The sequence below is a fragment of the Mobula hypostoma genome, chromosome 22 (assembly GCF_963921235.1).
Source record: "Mobula hypostoma chromosome 22, sMobHyp1.1, whole genome shotgun sequence".
NCBI classification, from domain to species: Eukaryota; Metazoa; Chordata; class Chondrichthyes; order Myliobatiformes; family Myliobatidae; genus Mobula; species Mobula hypostoma.
In genome coordinates, this window is record NC_086118.1 from 28,466,746 (window position 1) to 28,486,466 (window position 19,721).

At 40.7% G+C, this 19,721-nt stretch overlaps 1 protein-coding gene across 4 annotated transcripts in view; it reads left to right on the forward strand.

Moving 5' to 3' along the window:
- The window catches only part of LOC134360240 (septin-9-like), a 341,520-nt gene that overhangs the window by 160,090 nt on the left and 161,709 nt on the right, over positions 1-19,721 (forward strand). Inside the window, exon 1 of one of the 4 annotated variants that reach the window (XM_063074343.1) lies at positions 14,119-14,348. The exons of the other annotated variants lie outside the window; for them this stretch is intronic. Within the exon in view, the coding sequence (XP_062930413.1) occupies positions 14,294-14,348 (55 nt within the window). The 5' untranslated portion in view covers positions 14,119-14,293. Of the gene's footprint in view, positions 1-14,118; positions 14,349-19,721 lie in introns of those variants that run through there. 4 annotated transcript variants of the gene reach the window in all.

The following is a 19,721-nucleotide window of genomic DNA, read 5'->3' on the forward strand; positions in this document are numbered from 1 at the left end:
ATTTTTCACTGCCCACTTTAGGGCTAGGAACTCTAATTTATGGGCAGGATATCTTGATCCGCTAGGGAGAGTCCCCTACTGGCATAGGCGATGACCCTAAGGTGCCTGTCCTCTTCTTGGTGTAGCGCGGCCCCTAAACCAGTAGTGCTGGCAGCTATGTGAAATGTACGCCAGCTCAGGGTTAGCAAACGGCAACACTGGAGCAGATGCAAGTTCGTTATGATTCAGTCGAATGCTTCTTGACATGCAGTTGTCCACCTGCCTCCAAATGGGTCTTTCAGATTATGATATGGCTATCATTCTTCACCTTGGAGTTTTCTCTGGTACCCCGATGTTAAATCATTGAATGGCTTAACTTTTTGAGAAAAATCCTGGATGAATTGCAATAATATCTGATGAATCCAAGGAAGGACTTCAATTCCTTTAGATTACTGTGAATTGGCCAGGTTTTGACTGTGGCTGCTGTATCTTGTCAAAGTCAGTTTGAACTCCTTGATGGGACACTATATGTCCGAGGTATTTAACTGAGGTCTTGCAAAAGCACACTTTCCAGAGCTAGCTTAAGACAGTACTCTCTGAGTCAATTTAGGACTCTTGTAAGTCTATCCTCATGCTCGTCCAAGTCTTTGGAGAACACAATGATGTTGTCAATTAATACAAGGACTTCCTTCAGCTTCATATCAGCCATGCATTTCTCCATAAGTCACTGAAATTCCCCATGACATCCTATTGAACTCGTAGAATCCAAGAGGGACACAAAGGCAGTTTTAGGCTTGCCAGCTTCTTCTACTTCTATCTGATAATAACCAGATTTTAGGTCAAGGGCTGAAAACCATTTGGAACGAGTCAAAGCCATAAAAGTGACTTTGATCTGCGGGAGTTCATAGCATCTTTAATTGTCTGTTGGTTTAACTTCAAATAATCTATACACAAACAGACATCCCCATTCTTTTTATCTCACCACAACGATTGGAGAAGAAAAAGGAAATTCAGACTCTCTGATCACTGCTGCGTTTAGCAGTTCTTGGAGATGCTTTTGAACATCTTCTGTCTCTTCTGGCTGTATTGGTTGAGGTTGGAGTTTGAATGGTGTTTCTCAATAAGGTTGATTCAATGCTTCACTTTGTTAGTACATCTGAAATCGAACTGATGATGGGAGAAACATCAGGGATGCTTCGTAATTTCTGTGTAAGTCTTCTCTTCCACCCAGCAGGGAAAGGATGAATCACTAAAGTTAAACTCTGGGCTTAACACTTCAGTGGATTCCGACTCACTGGAAAATTTAATTTGTGGTTCTTTCAGAAGTATAGCTTGTGCTATAGTTCAGCTGTAATGCACTTGGAAGGAATTTTGACAGCATGTGCTCTTATGTAGGAGATTAGTACTGTTAAGTGACAATGTGGCTTGTTTTCCAAAGTAACCAGGCAAGTCTTTACTAAAAGTCCCCTAGGCAAGGGAGAAGAGAATGGATGCTCCACAATAGCCCATTTGTCAGGATGTGGTGTTCTGTCTGTGACTGACCCACACAAGACTAAAGCTCTCCAGTTGGAATTTTTCTAGGGCCCTTGCTGGGTACACTCACCAGCCCAGCATTTTACCTCTGCAGTCTATCTTTGTTGCATCTGTTAAACTCCCAGGACTTCCTTGGAGCCAAACTTGGGAGAGAAGTTCTGGCTACTTTGCAGCTTGGTGTAGTCCTTATACAGCTCACCAAGGATACTCATGCCAACTAACACCGCAGGTTGTTAACCTAAAGACATCTGGAATAATCAATGCCAGGATGGGCACTTTCACATCCATTCCTATAAAGTCTTTTGGGGATGTAACATTGACTTCTACATATCCCAGGAATGGGACGGCGTGGTAAACCATGTATATAGGTTGTAACTGGGTTACCTGTCTGGACACGCCCCTCTGCTGACTGCTCCGGTGGCTCCTCCCACAGACCCCTGAATAAAGGCGATTGTGCCACTGCTCCTCCCTCAGTCCAGGACAGATATTCAACATGGACGTTGGTCCATTTACTGTTAATAAAAGCCTTTCAGTATTTACTTTACTTCCAGTCTTTTGGAGTAATTGATAGTGCATCAATTTTATTAACAGCATTAGCACCCTCAACTTCCAACAAGTTGGTGAGAGAATGAACTGGTGGTTCTGACAAGTTGTGGTGATAGTAGGATTTAGAGATGGTAGTGTCCTGCGATCTTGTATCTAATAAACAATTTCATTCTCTACCAGCTAAGCTTATTTGTGGAGTGCACATTGTATCGACTAATCCCTTGGGTAGGTTAACAGTCTATCTTCCGGATTTTGTTTCACCAAGCAAGATCTTGGATGATTTTGAGATATGCTTTGCCAACATCAGTCCACGTTTATCCCACCACAGGAACTGCTTCTGGTTTAAAATGAGGCTTAGAAGTACCATAACGCGACTCCCACTCACCCTGCCTCTTCTCGAGCTGTCTTCTCTTTCCTGCTACTAATGCACGATTTGGTTCATAGCAGCAGCAGCTGGCTATGTGCCCATCTTTGCAACATTTAAAACAGTACCAAGGTTATGGTTTGACGCTTGGTTGTCGGTCAGTGGTTCACAACCACTGTTGTGTCAGCCTTTCCTTTTATTGGCTTATCACTTGCTGTCTCGGAGTCTGCTTTTCCCTTCCACTGTTTTGTAGCTTGCAGAGTAGCTAGTTGAATTTGAAGCTCAGCGATTTGATTACTCAGTTGAGAAGTAACTGAAGTTAGTTGTGCTACATGATCTTCTTTACAGGCATCTGCAGCCTGAGACTGTATAACAGCTCGCTGCGTGACTGTTCTGGAAGCATGTTTGTCTTCCTCGGTGTGTAGAAATGTCAATAGCTCAGTAAATGATGACAGATTTTGTTTTTTCTGTTCCAACTGCAGCTCTAAGATTGGGGAGCAGTCCCAGCATCCCCTACAAAACTGCTTATGAGGTACCGTTTAGCCTCAGTTTCAGCAACCCCGCCTTGCTTTACAGTCAGTGTCAACATTACCTGGAGCCGTTGTAGGTAGGTAGATGGTTTTTCACCCATCTTCTGTACCGTGTTCATGAAGTTGGCGAAAAATTCATCGCCGTGTTCCATAGTGGTAAAAGCTGAATCTAGGAGACATATGCAAATAGTAGGTGAAGCTCCAGGGGTTATTGACTTGATGATGTCAGAAGCTGGTGGAAGAATACTTTCACAGTCTTTTCATGTTCTATGAAGATCAGACGCATTTGGGTCTTACAAGAGCAGTTCAACACTAGCACGCCAAGTCTCATAATCAGCCTCATTAGGTGGAGGAGGGGTTCTACCAGAAATGTTCGGCACCTTACTGCAGGATTGCCATGAGCCATCGAGTCATTACTGTGCACAATGTGCTCCACTATGACTCTGAATATCTGGAGGTTTAAGATCACTGGGAGAGAGGGATGGGCTCACTGGCAACTCCATCAGTTTGTATTACAGGGACCGAGTTGTTCTGCATAGCAGCTGGAACTGTTTCTAGTTGGTTAGTATCAGGGGAGTCTGCTCTGAAATTAGCAGTCGTGGTCTTGTTACGTACATCTTCAGCAGTTTCAACAGTGATTGTTTCCCTACTCTCGAAAGTAAGGGTTCCACTGTGTAACCTGTGTTAACATCTCTCTCAGGGATTTCATCATTATTTTTCCCATTGTGCTTCGCTAAGATTTTCAACTCACCAAGGTAAGCTGGAGTGGTGTCTTTTCCAACTTTCTGAGTGTAAACACTGGATAAAGTAACTAGATGGTAAAAAAAAGTTTTTTTGTCACTGCTTGCCTTTTGAGTGTATGGTACAAGGACTGGAGATCTTGCAGCACAGAGCCAAAATTGTACTCTTCTATGAGGGATTGGGAGATTCTGCACTCGGGTCAGTTAGAGGAATAACTCAGGCGATTGAACCATATCCTTTTAGAAAGTCTAGTATTTCCTCGTCTTTTTATTGTTCCTGTTATGCCACTGACTAAAACAACATTTGGGATTTTCACACCCTTTTCCTCTATGACATTCATTTTCTTTCACTGTAGGTTTTAATTGAACAAAAGTGAGTTTGAAAAGTAAGATTTTTTTTAGTGCTTTGTATACCAATCAGTGTGTTAGCATTTATCTAATAAATTGCCTGCTGGCTGGCTCGCCAAGATTTATGTAACTCTTGTGTAGTGCTTGTCTGATCTCGTGTAACTGGTCGCCGCACTCTTTATGAGAAAATCAAGTTGCACAGTACTACACTAAGTGCTAGTGCACCATTAGAAACTCCAACTATCAGAAGGAGAACAGTGAATAGAAAACACAGACTTCTAGAGGTAAGTTTGTTTATAAAAATAGCAATATATACAAAATATTTACATGAGCAAGAACAACTGAAAATTCCAACATTTTATTTTAGGTTCCAACTCCCAGATATCAAATGAAAACCAAATTCCTTTTGAGTTAGAATCAGTGAAATTCATTGGACTAGTCTTTATTACTCCAATTTCTCTAACTAATTAGATCTAGTGTTATTCCCTATTTAAAGGTTTTCTGACTAACCTTTCCTTTTTTATTTATCCCTAGTTAGTTAGGAAACTAATTGAATTCCTATTCTTAAGTATTATGGTTAACTGCAGTTTTAGTTTCAGGTCAGTATGTCTATAAATTCAAATTCACACCCCCAAAATTATACATGTGCAGCTTAACTCCTTTCACAACAAATTTCCAACATCACAACTTTTAAACAAAGTAAATCTTATTCAGTAACTTATCAAAGTCTTTGGAAAAATAATCAGTTCTTCCAAAAAATCAAATTCAGATCCTTCGAATGAGAAATAAACTTATACATCCAACGACTTGCGGTATTTTGTTCCTGCGCTGGTTCTTCAAACTTGGGTGGCTCGCCATCTTGTTTCCTGGTTCATTGGATGAAATAGTGCGTCGTCTACAGAAAGTCGATTCACCATACTTACACAAAAAAAAAACTTGAACTATATTCAACAGGATTATAATCCGTAACTTTTTACATGCAGTCTATTTTCTATTTTGATATAACTCAATGTCACATTATCATTTACAAACATTTCTCAGTTACAATACTGCTGAACATATTACACATACAAATTATACACTCAGAACAGTAAAAGTGATTTAACTCACTAAATCCCTCGGTATAATTTATAAATTATGATTTATAATTTAAATTTTTATTATATTTACTATCGATTTGTACTCCAGGAAGCGCGAAGCGCAGAATCAAATATCGCTGTGATGGTTGTACGCTTTAGTATCAATTGTTTGGCAACAATAAAGTAATAATATAATTTAACAGAACTAATTCCCATTTACATGGTAGAGATTTTGGACTACACTATATCGTCTCACTATAGCTGGAGTTCGTTTTGGCTGTAGCCTCAATAAATCTTTTATCGATATTGTCTCCCTCCAGGGTTTTCACCCTAAGGATTTTCAGTAAGTAGGGTGGAGATACTAACTACTGATTCCACTTTTAATGGTTTCTTTAGTCAGTTTCTATAATTTGCGGCATTTCTGTCGCTTGTCCACGCCTTGTCCTCGCATAGCTTTTTTTTTCAAGTTCTTTTTCTTTTCAAAATTGGTAACCCTCATTTTCATCCCTCCACAGTGGTGTTTTCTAACATTACATCCTTGGGTTTAACTAACCTGGGTTACAGAAGGCTGTTTTCTAAAATGACCAGCACTAGGGCCAGCACAGAGTATTTTATTGTGGCACAGATCGCCTTTATTATGTGGTGTCAGTGATGGAGGTCGTGGTAGAAAGTTTAGCAGACAACTCGGGTATCATTGTTGCATAAGGACATTAGAAATTCTAGCTCCTGGGGTTCTTTTCAATCTGAGATGGGACTTTTACTGGAACCAGGAAGGCATGTCGCCCTGATCAGCAGGTGGTAAAATGGGATCTTAGTCTCACTAGAGCTCAATGAAATCACCTCAAAGGCTAAATTGAGCTGCACTCCCAACCTCTCACCTAGTTAACAGGTAATGGTTGGGATGGAGTTCTACAGATGACTGGATTAACAAGAGATTTGAAGATTTCATTCCAGTTCCAAAGAAGTGCTCCCGAATCACAAGGAAATCCAGCCTGTTTTTCCTCTCTTTTAAAGATGTGGCCAGCAAAGACATTTCTACACACATGCAACTCCTACAATTTTCCTACATTTATTAATTTTGATTGCTATTCAAAGTGTCCACTAAGAATGATATGGACATCAGAATTGCTTTGGACACTAATTAGTACTCAATATCGAATTCCATGAATGTCAGCTGAAGCATTAACTTCTACTTCTTTGAAATAGGAATTCATTTGCAAGGATTTCATGTTTCATCTTTACAAAACCTTGGCTGGAGCAGCATCTAGAGTATTGCATTTTGCTTTAGTTGCCACATGGCAGATAAAACAAATATTGGCCTTGGAATGGTAATAGCACGTGGATCATTCAGAATGATTAATGGTGGAAACATCAAAACATGTTGCTTAAATATGACTTTCATGAGAGTTCAGCAGACTGAACAGTAATCTAATCATGATGTATTAAAATGGTGGAAGAATACAGTATTCAGTGCAGGTTTCTCCTGTAGTAGAAAAATGAAAAAGAAGATATATATGTTTTATACATATACACAAACAGAGAGTTATTTATGATTGGAAACTGGGAGCACTTCTTTGCCAGAAGTGATGGTGAGTATCTCCAAACTTCCTTCTGGGTCAGATGAAACTTTCTAGATTGAGATTGATGTTTTGCTTTATTATTAGATAAGTGTATTGGATTGAAGATGAGTAAGTGGAGTTGAAACAGACATCAGCTGCCATCTCATCCAAGAACTAATTTCATTCTTCTCTGTTTATCTCCTTCCATTGACATCAGCAGATAAGCATTTCGGTTTTCCTTTAAATATTAGGAGAATCGTTTTATCTGAAGCTGGAGCAAACACTTAAATATATTGTTATTTGTCTGTTATGCATTTATTCCTAATAAAAGAAAATATCAATGCCAGAATACTGGATTGGTAATTGCAAAATTGAAGCTGATATTTCCATGTACCATTCATATTCCAGTACTTAGTGTTTTCCTGGTACTTGTGCATACCTAATCATGTCTCTCTTTGAGAAAGTGAAGCTCAAAGGTATAGTCCATGAAATTAATTGAACAATCTCATAAAGTTTCAGTTTCATTTATTTATCATGTGTACATTGAAATATATAGTGAACTGTGTCATTTGCGTTAACAACCAACACAACCCAAGGATGTGTTGGGGCAGCCCACAAATGCTGGCACAGATCTGGTGCCGGAGAATTTTGTGGTTAATATCCCAATGAGACATGACTTAAAGGGTTTATTTTCTGAGACATGACTTAAAGTTTTTGATCAAAACTTTGCTAGTTTCTCAGCAGTCATTTCCCAACCATTTTTCTTGCTTCATTGTTTTTCTGCATTTGCCTTGTTTTACGCAATTCAATGAATTCTGGTGTAATCGCTGCCTGACTAGTCATCCAACACTTCGCAGTGATGTGAGGCCATTCATGGCTTGGCACATAGATAAAATATATATGCTTATAGTGTGACTATAACTCTGGTGAACAGTGGATGGTTGTGTCCCAGTTCCCCAGCACTTTCCGGACCTCCATGACAGCCATTATCCAGCTACTTTGCAGTGGCCAAATCTTCCTTTGCACACCATCTGCCAATGACAATGACAATTCCACCACCCAGGCCATGCCCTCTTCTCATTGCTCCCATCAGAGGGGAGGTACAGGGGCCTGAAGATACCCATTCAGTGTTTTAGGAAAAGCCTCTTCCCTCTTCCATCAGATTTCTGAACAGACAATGACCACCTCACTATTTTAGCTCTCTTTTTGCACTACTTAATTAATTATACTTTCTCATTTTGAAATAACCATCATTTCCTTTGCCTAATTCTATGCTACCCTCCATACCGGTAGTCCTCTAAGAAACCTAAGTTCTACGTCTCATTGTGTTTGTGTTTTTCTCTTTAAATATATCTTGTTAACCAGAACTTTTTTTTTGGTAAACTACATTAAAAGTACAACTCGCAGTTCTCCAATTGCCCATTAAGTAAATGTTTTAGCCAGTGTGACAACAATTCTGAAAAGGAGGATTCCTCATCTCATGGAGTATACTCAACTTCATCATATCACAGGAGGACAGATTAGACTCTGAAGTGCCCCTCAAGTGTTACACTTCATTTTCCTTCTTTTTAGAATAATCAGCCTTTCATTATTTCTTCAGCTACTGTGGAATAATATTCATCAGCAGGTAAAATGGAGGAAAAATTACTTAGATCCTACTTTGAATATTTTCCTGATGTTCTAAGGTTCTGGTAATGGATTGTTCTACTATAACTCCTGGAGAGGTTCGCAGATGGAGATAGGCCTCTTGAAAGAAGACCTCTTCTGTAGAAAAAGGAAGCAAACACAAGAAAACTGTAGGCAACTTCTTGGAATACTCTGTTGTATTGCAAATAAGATTTCTGTGTCAAAACAGGATTAATCAGATTTATATTATAGATTGTAGGGTCACTGTTCCTGGTGAGAACAAATTTGCTCCAATTAAATTTCATGGCTTTGCTAAATTGAAATTTTGACTGTCCTTTATTTCAGTCAACACATGCTGCATTAGCTGAGACCAAATGGATGGCGCTCAGTGTTTCGTAAAAAGTTGCTTGTGGAGAATTTCAAACAGAAATTGTGAAAGTTAGGACCAGACAAATTCCAGATGAGTGGCTTAAATTTGGTTTGGTAGCTTTATAAGGCAAAGGATTATGATGTAATTTTGCATCTATATAATCAAAGACAGGTACTCCAGACGGTGTGGAATTTTAAGTTGAAAATAAGAGGCAATATGCTACTCATTAATAACGATTCCCAAATTATCTGAAAGCAAGTACCACCAGGCTCAAGGACAGCTTCTACCCAGCTGTTATAAGACTATTGAATAGTTCCCTATATAGTTATTATAGTACAATAAGATGGACTCTTGATTTCATGGTGTATCTCATTATGATCATGCATCTTAATTGTTTACCTGAACTGCACTTTCTCCATTACTGTACACTTTATTCTGCGATCTGTTGTTATTTTTCCCTTGTTCTATCTAAATACACAGTGTAATGATTTGATCTGTAGGAACAATGCAATACAAGTTTTTTTTACTGTATCGCAGTACATATGATAATACTAAACCAATTCCAATTTCAAAATAATTGTTCTTGGAAAAAAATCTGCTTTAGATCTATAAGATATAGGAGCTGAAATAGGATATTTGGTCCATCCATTCTGCATAATAATTCAATCATGGCGATTTTTGATTCAAACCTGCTTGCCCACCCTCTCTTTCTATGAATCATTCTTTGTCTTAAATGAGCCCATTGATTTGGCCACCACACAACACTGCCCTTTGGCTGAAGAAATTCCTCCTCATTTCAGTTTTAATAAGATAACCCTTTATTAGGAGGCTGTGTCCTTGGGTCCTAGGCTCTCCTACAAATGGAAAAAAAATGTCTCCACATCTACCCTATCCAGGTCTTTTAGAATCTAAGAAGTTTCAATGGGACTCCCTCCACCCCCCACCCCATCCTTCTGAGCCCCAACCTTTGAATACTGGTTTAGGGACATCAGGTGTTCCTCATGTTATGTTTTGCCTGGGATCATCCTTATGAACCTCCTCTGGATCCTTTGCTAGGCCAGCACATCCTTCCTTGGCTCTTTTAGCATCCCTTGGTCTTGAGGGATGGTAGGTAGCACATGAGAAAAGTCAACTCGTGGTGGTGCACTTCTGAGAGTGGCTGAGGAGTCCCACATTGAAGTTACAGTCTCTTCCACACTGGCTGCATGCGAAGGAAGACGACTATCTGGTTGGAGCGGCCCAAAATAGCTACAGGGCCCAAAATAGGAACATTTCTGAAAACTGAGACTGGAACACTTGATATTCATTAGAGTTCTGTTCCATCTCTTCAAAAATATCCTTGTAACTTGCCTCGTGTTGCATTGATTACATTTCTGAGTAACAAAAAATTCTTTTTGCCCCATCTATTTGGAACAATGACCAGGTAAACTTCCATGCATGGAAAAATATTCAGCTGAGGAGAGAAGAAATTTTGTTCCAAACCAACAGCCCGGCTCTGAAATAAGGGTTATAGAAATGATATATTTATAGAGTAATATAGCAAAGAAGCAGGCCATTCAGCTTGACTCATTTATGCTAACCAAGAAATTTTCCTGATCTAGTCCCATTTCTCTCCTTTGGCCCAAATCCCCCTAAATCAGTGCTTCCCAACCTTTTTTATGCCATGGACCAATACCATTAAGCAAGGGGGTCCACAGGTTGGGAATGCTTGCACTAAGCTTTTCCTAACATTTACCTGTCTAAATGTAATATAGAATCTGATAGAAAGATGCTCTGATTGAAAATTAAAGTTTTGACAATGTTTTAAGCTTTGTGTAGAAGTCGATAGAAATTACATTGCTCAAAGGTTTCGATTCTTCATCTCCTCTGCAACATAAAGGTAGTTGTTTATGGACTGTTGAATATATGTCTCATACGTGGGGTGTTGGGAGTGGAACCAAATGCAAGATACAGACACTGAAGTACAAGAAACAGGACTAGGATTATCGAGATAGCAAGGTGAGTCAGGAAGAAATGACACTGGACATTGACACAGGCCCTGGACGAGACTAGGATTCAGGGCCTGGGCTAGGACTTGGTCTAGGAAAGTGGGACCAGGACAAGGAACTTGGAACTAGGAGCCTGGGCTAGGACTCAGAGCCAGAGACTGGACAGGGACCCGGAACCTGGGTCTTGACTCGGGCTCGGACTCCAGATCTAGGTGAGGACTGGACGTGGCTAGGCTACAGGACTGGATGTGGAATTCCTGCACTGGACGAGAACACAAAACCATGACTTGGACAGGACGAGGTTCTTGGACAGGATGAGGTATTACAGGGCATGACGAGGCTCTTGGCTTGGTTAGGCTCTTGGGTACGGAGCCAGGACTCCGCCTCGGGATGCAGTGCCGGGGCCCTTTCTAGGAGGCAGGGCCGGGTTGACAGCCAAGGACACTTGCAGAGGGAACTGCCAAAGTAAACTGCCGAGGGACTCCTGGACTGGACGAGAACACGAAGACTTGACTTGGACAGGACTGGAATACGGCGCCTGGAACTTGGAACACAGAACACAGAGCCAGGCGCCCCTCTTGGGACCAGGACTTAGAGCCGGGGCTTTACGCAGAGTCAGGTTCCCTCCTTGGGAACAGGACCTAGGGCTGGGACTCTTCTTTGACACGGACACTAAACACGGGGACACAAAGAGACAGTTCCAAGCTCAACGATACATAGTTCCTTATCTTGGTGTGGCAAGGCTCCAGTCTCACTCCAGTGGTTGAACTAGACAAGGATGCAGGTGAGGCTTCAGAAGGGAGGGGAAGGGAACAGTCCAGCAGTGAATCTTTGGTTTGAGAGGTATTTATACGCCAGCCCAAAACGAGAATCAGGTGCCTCAATTAAGGCACCCAATGGGACAAGGGAAAACAGGAAAACCAGGAATAAGGAATCGACGGACCGGATCGTGAGTTGGAATGCGGACTTTACAGACCGGAGCATGACAAGATGTGGCTCAAACCATAGCACCCTCCTGTTGATTCCTTCTAAACCATCGGTCATGTAAGCAACTAAAATGGTGAGGAAGTATTCTACATACAGAAATGCTTTAATGAATTGGTAAATATTAAAATACTGCAGGAGAACTTCAGACAAAAAAATCAAGTGAATAATGCAAAAGGACAACTGATACATATATGTAATGTGAATGTGTGCATATAATATATACTACATACAATCTGCAAAGAAAACAGATTACATATAATGGAACTTTAGCTCAAATATACTGCACATTTTCACCTTTGGAAACTAGTGTAAACAATATTTTTGCTGCAAAGCTAAAATTGAGCATGAGTAGTGCCTAGTCTGAGTTACTTTGTTTTCCACACCTCTTGCCAAATGTCTTTGCCTGTTCTGATTATAAGGGTTTCTTTTATTCTTGATGAGGCATGTCGTTATTGTTTTGGATAGTTTTACAAATTATTTAAATGTAACAGATTAGAATAATTGATATTCCCCATGAGAAGAATATTTCTGTTGAAGCTGATTCACAATGTATATGCTGAAAGAAATGGGCCAAGTTCAATCGTATTATAGTGATTCAAACTAAATTTTATAAATGACGTATCAGCAATGTATATTGAAAATATTATTAGCTAAAGTTCCACACGATAGGCTTATTCAGAAAGTCAGAAGGCATGGGATCCAGGGAAGTTTGGCCAGGTGGATTCAGAATTGGCTTGCCTGCAGAAGGCAGAGGGTGGTGGTGGAGGGAGTACATTCAGGTTGGAGGGTTGTGACTAGTGGTGTCTCACAAGGATCGGTTCTGGGACCTCTACTTTTTGTGATTTTTATTAACGACCTGGATGTGGGGGTAGAAAGGTGGGTTGGCAAGTTTGCAGATGACACAAAGTTTAGTGGTATTGTAGATAGTGTAGAGGATTGTCAAAGATTGCAGAGAGACATTGATAGGTTGCAGAAGTGGGCTGAGAAGTGGCAGATGGAGTTCAACCTGGAGAAGTGTGAGGTGGTACACTTTGGAAGGACAAACTCCAAGGCAGAGTACAAAGTAAATGGCAGGATACTTGGTAGTGTGGAGGAGCAGAGGGATCTGTGGGCCCTGTTCACAGATCCCTGAAAGTTGCCTCAAAGGTTGTTAGGGTAGTTAAGAAAGCTTATGGGGTGTTAGCTTTCATAAGTCGAGGGTAGAGTTTAAGAGTCGTGAGGTAATGATGCAGCTCTGTAAAACTCTGGTTAGGCCACACTTGGAGTACTGTGTCCAGTTCTGGTCACCTCACTACAGGAAGGATATGGAAGCATTGGAAAGGATACTGTGAAGATTTACCAGGATGCTCAGGGATTATGATCAGAACTTAAGGGAGCTAGGGCTTTACTCTTTGGAGAGAAGGAGGATGAGAGGAGACATGATAGAGGTATACAAGATATTAAAAGGAATAGATAGAGTGGATAGCTAGCGCCTCTTCCCCAGGGCACCACTGCTCAATACAAGAGGACATGGCTTTAAGGTAAGGGGTGGGAAGTTCAAGGGGGATATTAGAGGAAGATTTTTTACTCAGTGGTTGGTGCATGGAATGCACTGCCTGAGCCAGTGGTGGAGGCAGATACACTAGTGAAATTTAAGAGACTACTAGACAGGTATATGGATGAATTTAATGTGGGGGGGGGGTTATATGGGAGGCAGGGTTTGACGGTCGGCACAACATTGTGGGCCGAAGGGCCTGTACTGTACTGTGCTGTACTATTCTATGTTCTAGGTACTTTCTTTAATGGGATCAATCTATGATGTATGCTCATCAGCCTTTTGTATTGGTACATAGATGCAACAGGAAAAAGGCCTCAAATTCATTTCAATGAGGCAACCGTTTTTCTGTGCATTACATACAAAAATTTAACAGATTAATGATCTTGTTCTTCCCTTCTAAAGCAGTGATTGTTAGATTATACTCTTCTCAGTAACACTGAAGAAATGGATGTGTACTTATTTATCAGGGTTATGATCTGAGATCAAAAAGGTGTGAGTGATGTGGGTACAGATTTATCTCTGGAGACTGTAACCTTCAAAAATATTGTTCATTTGCCATAATAAGTTATACTATCAATTAATAAATATTTGCAGCTACCTGGTATTTTCAGCTAGAAATTACAGTTTTGATACCAATTCAGTATCGTTTTTCCAGCTGCTACTTTTTTAATGCAGCTCATGGAAGGCCTGAAAGCTTTTTTAAGCATTTCTACTAAACATCAGTGTTCTTCTGCGACTATGCTGTGCTGCCCCCAAGCTGTTACCTCCCAGATCGGTGATGCACTCGAATTCACAGAGGAGCAGGCTGCATTTTTGATGGGCGTCTCGCCCAACCAATCAGGTGCCTGACTGGTCTTTGCATGCGTCAGGGAGGAGGGCGGGCCTTATTCATTCATCCTGCATGCCTTTGCCTTTGGTTGGCTCGGCGTACTTCACTGCAGCCAGCCTCCTTTAAGTCCCAAAAGTTGTTTCAGTGAGTACTGAAGACAAAACATCATCACAGCTCCCTCCCCCCCCCAGAAAACTTGGTGGAATTGTATTGTTTTTGGGGGGGATATTTGTGTCTGGAGTGAGACTAATTCAGGGACGGACAGTATTTTTAGGAAGATGTCTGACATATCAGTAAATGACCAGTTGGAGGGGATTATATCAGATTTTGAAGGTTTGTGACTCTATTCTAACTGATAACTCGCGTTAATATGTAATTTATGCTGTGGAAGTTTGGAAAATAAAAATATTCTGTGTTCATTTTAACTCTTCTAAAGGTTGCTGTTGATAGTGATGATATATGTGCAGATTTTGTTTCGTTCTAAATTCACCAGAATAATATTTAGATCTGAATTTAAACAGACTAGATCAAATTTATGTACTCGCGTGTGCGTGTGTGTAAGTTTAAGTATAATGGTTAAAAGCAGATCAATTTAAACCGAGAGCTCGAATCTGTTTAGAAACTGCAGCCTTAGATTTCTGTGCAATGCATCAGAGGGAGTCGGTGTGTTATTTAATCCTTCACAGCAGCATTCTTGGTTGTCATTCCTTAGTATTCTGCTCTTGCTCTGACTTTGCTCTGCACCCCCTCCCCATCCCCTGCAGGATACTACTCTACAACAACTGATAATTGTTGCTTCCTTTCTTTCTAATATTGTAAGGAAACTTCTTGTAAAGAGCAGGAAATGGGAATGTTATCTGTTTCTGTGCGCGCTGTATTTCTCTCAGGACATAATAGGGAATCCCTCCAGTGCATTTAGGGAACAGTTCAAAGTTTGCTTAAGCAAGGGACTTTTAACCAAACATGGGCTTTGTTGAAATTCGCAAATCATTGTTATCACGCAATACAGAGTAAATGGTTCAGCTGAAAACATAGATGGGGGTGGGGGAGATGGGGAAACTACTACTTGCTTGATTGCAATATTAGAGCTATTGTGGACAAATTATAAAGGTAGATCTAAAAAAATAAGGACTGAAAGGTCAATGATGACGTACTGTGTGTACAAGCAGACTTGCTGATCTGTGAAAAGCAGGAAATTGAATGGCCAGGCATACAAGTTGTCACTGAGTGGATCCCTGCCTGTTTTTTTTACCTAATTGAATATAAGTTAATTTACTTCATTTATTGATGACCCTAGCACCAAGGAAACATAATTTAATTGCTCTTTGTGTTCTAGTATACCAAATGAGTCAATATTGAAACTGTTGGCACTTGCCACTTAATAACATGAGTCTGCTCGATAAAAATTTAAATATTAGAACTAGAAGTATCTTGTTTCCAGTGCATATAGAATTATCTTCTTTAAAGTGCATTTAAATACTTAATTATAACAACATCAATAATCCTGAAACTGTTGACTGGTTACACCTACAGTGAAGATTTCTACAAGCCCAAGGAACTGTTGTTAAGTTCGTCATAAATACAATTTGCTGCTAGAATGCAGCTGTTAATTTTTTTTAAAAATTCCTCACTATGTCTGTTTGGAACGGAGGTTGTTTCTGACAAATGAAGGCTGGCTCATTTTAAAATGACATCTGAAATCATATTCAGATTTCTACAGGCTGCAGTTTAAGGCTGGACAAATTCTCAGAGAAATTTGGCTGAAATTAAACTTGCAGTGATCTCAGCTTAGGCAAGGACAACTTGAAAAATTAGAAATTGTGTAATTATATTGGCCTTTCAGTTCTCAGGATTCCCACAAGTATTACAGAGCAATGAATTAGCATTTCAAGTGTCATATTAACACAGAAAGCACAGGGGCTCCTTTGGGTGTGACACATTCAGCTGAATGAAATAAAACTTACTGGGTCTTATGAAAGTTAAGGGAAGTATTCTGGGCAACTACTAGGAGTATGTCTACAGCTCCTTTCCCAAATTTACTTCTGATTAAATTAGAAAGAGGCGGCACACTTTGGTTCTTTAATTGCAGGAACTCTGATATTGCAGTATTAATTCTCTATTAGACCACTTATCAACCTCAACAACACATTTAAAGCTTGGATTTGATGTGAGTCTGTAAATGTTCTGATTCCAAAAAGAGTTCCATTAATTCAGTCGATTAGGTATGAAATAATGGACATTTCCCAAGGCCGCCCAAAGGACCCGAGGAGACTTTGGAATATGCAGGCCTCTCCTTCACATGCTCTACCAGTCTGTTGTCACCAGTACAATCTTCTATGTGGTGGTGTGCTGGGGCAATGGCATCAACATGGGTGATGTGAACAGGCTCAGTGAATTGATTAGAAAGGCCAGCTATGTTATAGGAACAAACTGGATGCACTGGAGGCTGTGGTAGAACAAAGGCCCCTACGGAAAATCCTGGCAATTCTGAACAATGTTTCTCACCCTCTGCATGCCACCTTGGCTGAACGGAGGAGCACTTTTAGTAATAGACTAAGACAACTGTACTGCTCCAAAGAGCGCTATATGAGGTCATTCTTACCCTTTGCCATTAGTCTCTATAATGAGTCAACCTATAACCGGGGAAATGATGACCCTCCCTCCTCCTGTTTGAGGTAACTTATTTTCTAATTCTTTCTTACTTTTCATCTAATATTTGTATATCTGTGCACTTGTAATGCTACTGAGACACTGTAATTTCCTTTGGGATCAATAAAGTATCTATCTATCTATTCTACTGTACCCAGAGAGTCAGACAAAATTTTAAAGGTGTGTTTTTGTTAGTGATCAAGATGATTGTGCATATTATGAGAATGGACTCTGATTAGAGCTGGTGCAATTTTTCATTTGAGCTAATTGTTTGTACAGTCAGTCATGAATGAGGTTGATGCATGCTGACATAACATATGAAATTGGGAATAGGATGCACAGCAGATCATTCAAGGGCTGCCTGTGAGTAAAGCACAGTCTACTACAGAGAAATGGGGCAGATGTTATGACAGACATCATTCCCTTTTTTATTGTTCTTCAGTTGAGTGAAGGAAGTTCCCTTCCCATTCTGGCCGTTGAGCTATAACACCAGCATAGATGCTTATTGGAAACATTCCAGCTTTTCCCTATAGTTAAAACACATCACTTTGTGTTACTTGCCAGGGCCTCTGAAGGTCTTTGACTTGGTAACAGTGAATGCTTCTAAGGTCGGTTGGTTGAATTTAAAAACGCAAACATGAGGAAATCTGCAGACGCTGGAATTTCAAGCAAAACACATAAAAGTTGCTGGTGAACGCAGCAGGCCAGGCAACATCTCAAGGAAGAGGTGCAGTCGACGTTTCAGGCCGAGACCCTTCGTCAGGACTAACTGAAAGAAGAGCTAGTAAGAGATCTGAAAGTGGGAGAGGGAGGGGGAGATCCGAAATGATAGGAGAAGACAGGAGGGGGAAGGATGGAGCCAAGAGCTGGACAGTTGATTGGCAAAAGGGATATGAGAGGATCATGGGACAGGAGGCCTAGGGAGAAAGAAAAGGGTGGGGGGGAGAAAAGCCAGAGGATGGGCAAGGGGTATAGTGAGGGGGACAGAGGGAGAAAAAGGAGAGAGAGAAAAAGAATGTGTGTACATAAATAAATAACGGATGGGGTACCAGGGAGAGGTGGGGCATTAGTGGAAGTTTGAGAAGTCAATGTTCATGCCATCAGGTTGGAGGCTACGGCCTCCCCTACTGTAAAGATGAAGCCACACTCAGGTTGGAAGAACAACACTTTATATTCCGTCTGGGTAGCCTCCAACCTGATGGCATGAACATTGACTTCTCAAACTTCCGCTAATGCCCCACCTCCCCCTTGTACCCCATCCGTTATTTATTTATATACACACATTCTTTCTCTCTCTCTCCTTTTTCTCCCCCTGTCCCTCTGACTCTACCGCTTGCCCATCCTCTGGGTTCCCCCCCCTCCCCCTTTTCTTTCTCCCTAGGCCTCCTGTCCCTTGATTCTCTCATATCCCTTTTGCCTATCAACTGTCCAGTTCTTGGCTCCATCCCTCCCTTTCCTGTCTTCTCCTATCATTTCGGATCTCCCCCTCCCCCTCCCACTTTCAAATCTCTTACTAGCTCTTCTTTCAGTTAGTCCTGACGAAAGGTCTCGGCCTGAAACATCGACTGTACCTCCTCCTAGAGATGCTGCCTGGCCTGCTGTGTTCACCAGCAACTTTTATGTACGGCGGTTGGTTGAATGTGGGCAGCACCATAGCGTAGTGGTTAGCACAATGCTTTACAGTATCAGCGATCTGGGTTCAATTCCAGCCACTGTCTGTAAAGAGTTTGTACATTCTCCCCATGACCACACAGGTTTCCTCCCAGAATCAATTGGTCATTGTAATTTGAATACATGAATAGGCTAGGGTTCAATCAGGGGTTGCTGGGTGGAGTGGCTTGAAGGGCTGTAAATGCCAATTCAGTGCTATAGCTCAATAGATAAATAAATAAACAGCATCTTGGAAATGATATAATTTGATGGAGTTTGCATTTGACTTGACTTCCATGCTACTGCACATGAAGAAGGGTTGTGTGTATCAGGTGGGGCATCTGCTTTCGATGCTTCTAGACCACAAAATAAGGCCAGTCGGATAAATAGCAATCACCTGAATTTGAATAGCACAGGTACTTTAATAAAATATCCTGAATAACTGAACAAATGTGTTATCAAACTGCACTTGATAGAAATGAAAATGTTGAAGTTACACTTATAGGGTCATACAGCATAGAAATATGCCTTTCTGTCCACTACATCTGTGCTGACCAGTCTGTTTATTCACATTAATTTCACTTGCTTGCATTAAGTCTGTATTCTTCCCCTTGCCAGTGATCTTGTGAATGTCAGGGAATCTGACCGCAGTATTCAATGCTGATAATTATAGAGCTAATCACCTTGCTCTGGATGTGATATGATAAGGCTGGTGCAATTTTTCATCCCTTGAACTCAAATTGCCTGGATAACAAGCATGGTATTTCCCCTAGTCTTTTTGTTTCCTGTACCTGTCAAAGCAATCTAATTGAATCAGCGAATCAGACCCACATCTTCCTTTTCTCCGTGTCATATGGCAACAGAAATAAGCCTTTTGGTTCAATTTGTCCATGCTGACCAAGATGTTTATTTGAGCTCGTTCCATTGGTCAGCATTTGACCCATATCCAACTTGCCATTTCCTATCCTTGTAACCATCCAAGTGTCTATAAACATTATAATTGCATCAAACATTATCACTGTACCTGCCTCTATAGCTTGCTCTGGCATGTTGTGCCAAGTACCCACCATGTTCTGTGTGAAATTCTTGTCCTTCAGGTTCCTTTTTAAACTCATGCCACTCTTGACTTAAACCTATACTCTCTAAATTTTAGACCCACTTCAACGTTCAAAGTAAATTTATTATCAGAGTGCATGTATGCCACCGTGTACAACCCTGAGTTTCATCTTGCGAGCTTACACAGAATCCAAGAAACACGACAGACTGCACCCAGCAGGACGGACAAACAGCTAATGTGCAAAAGACAACAAACTGTGATATACAAAAGGAGAAAAATAAGCAATGAATATTGAGAACATGAGATGATTAAGATTAGGCCCTTTATTGATCAGGGTTGACCATGGGTGT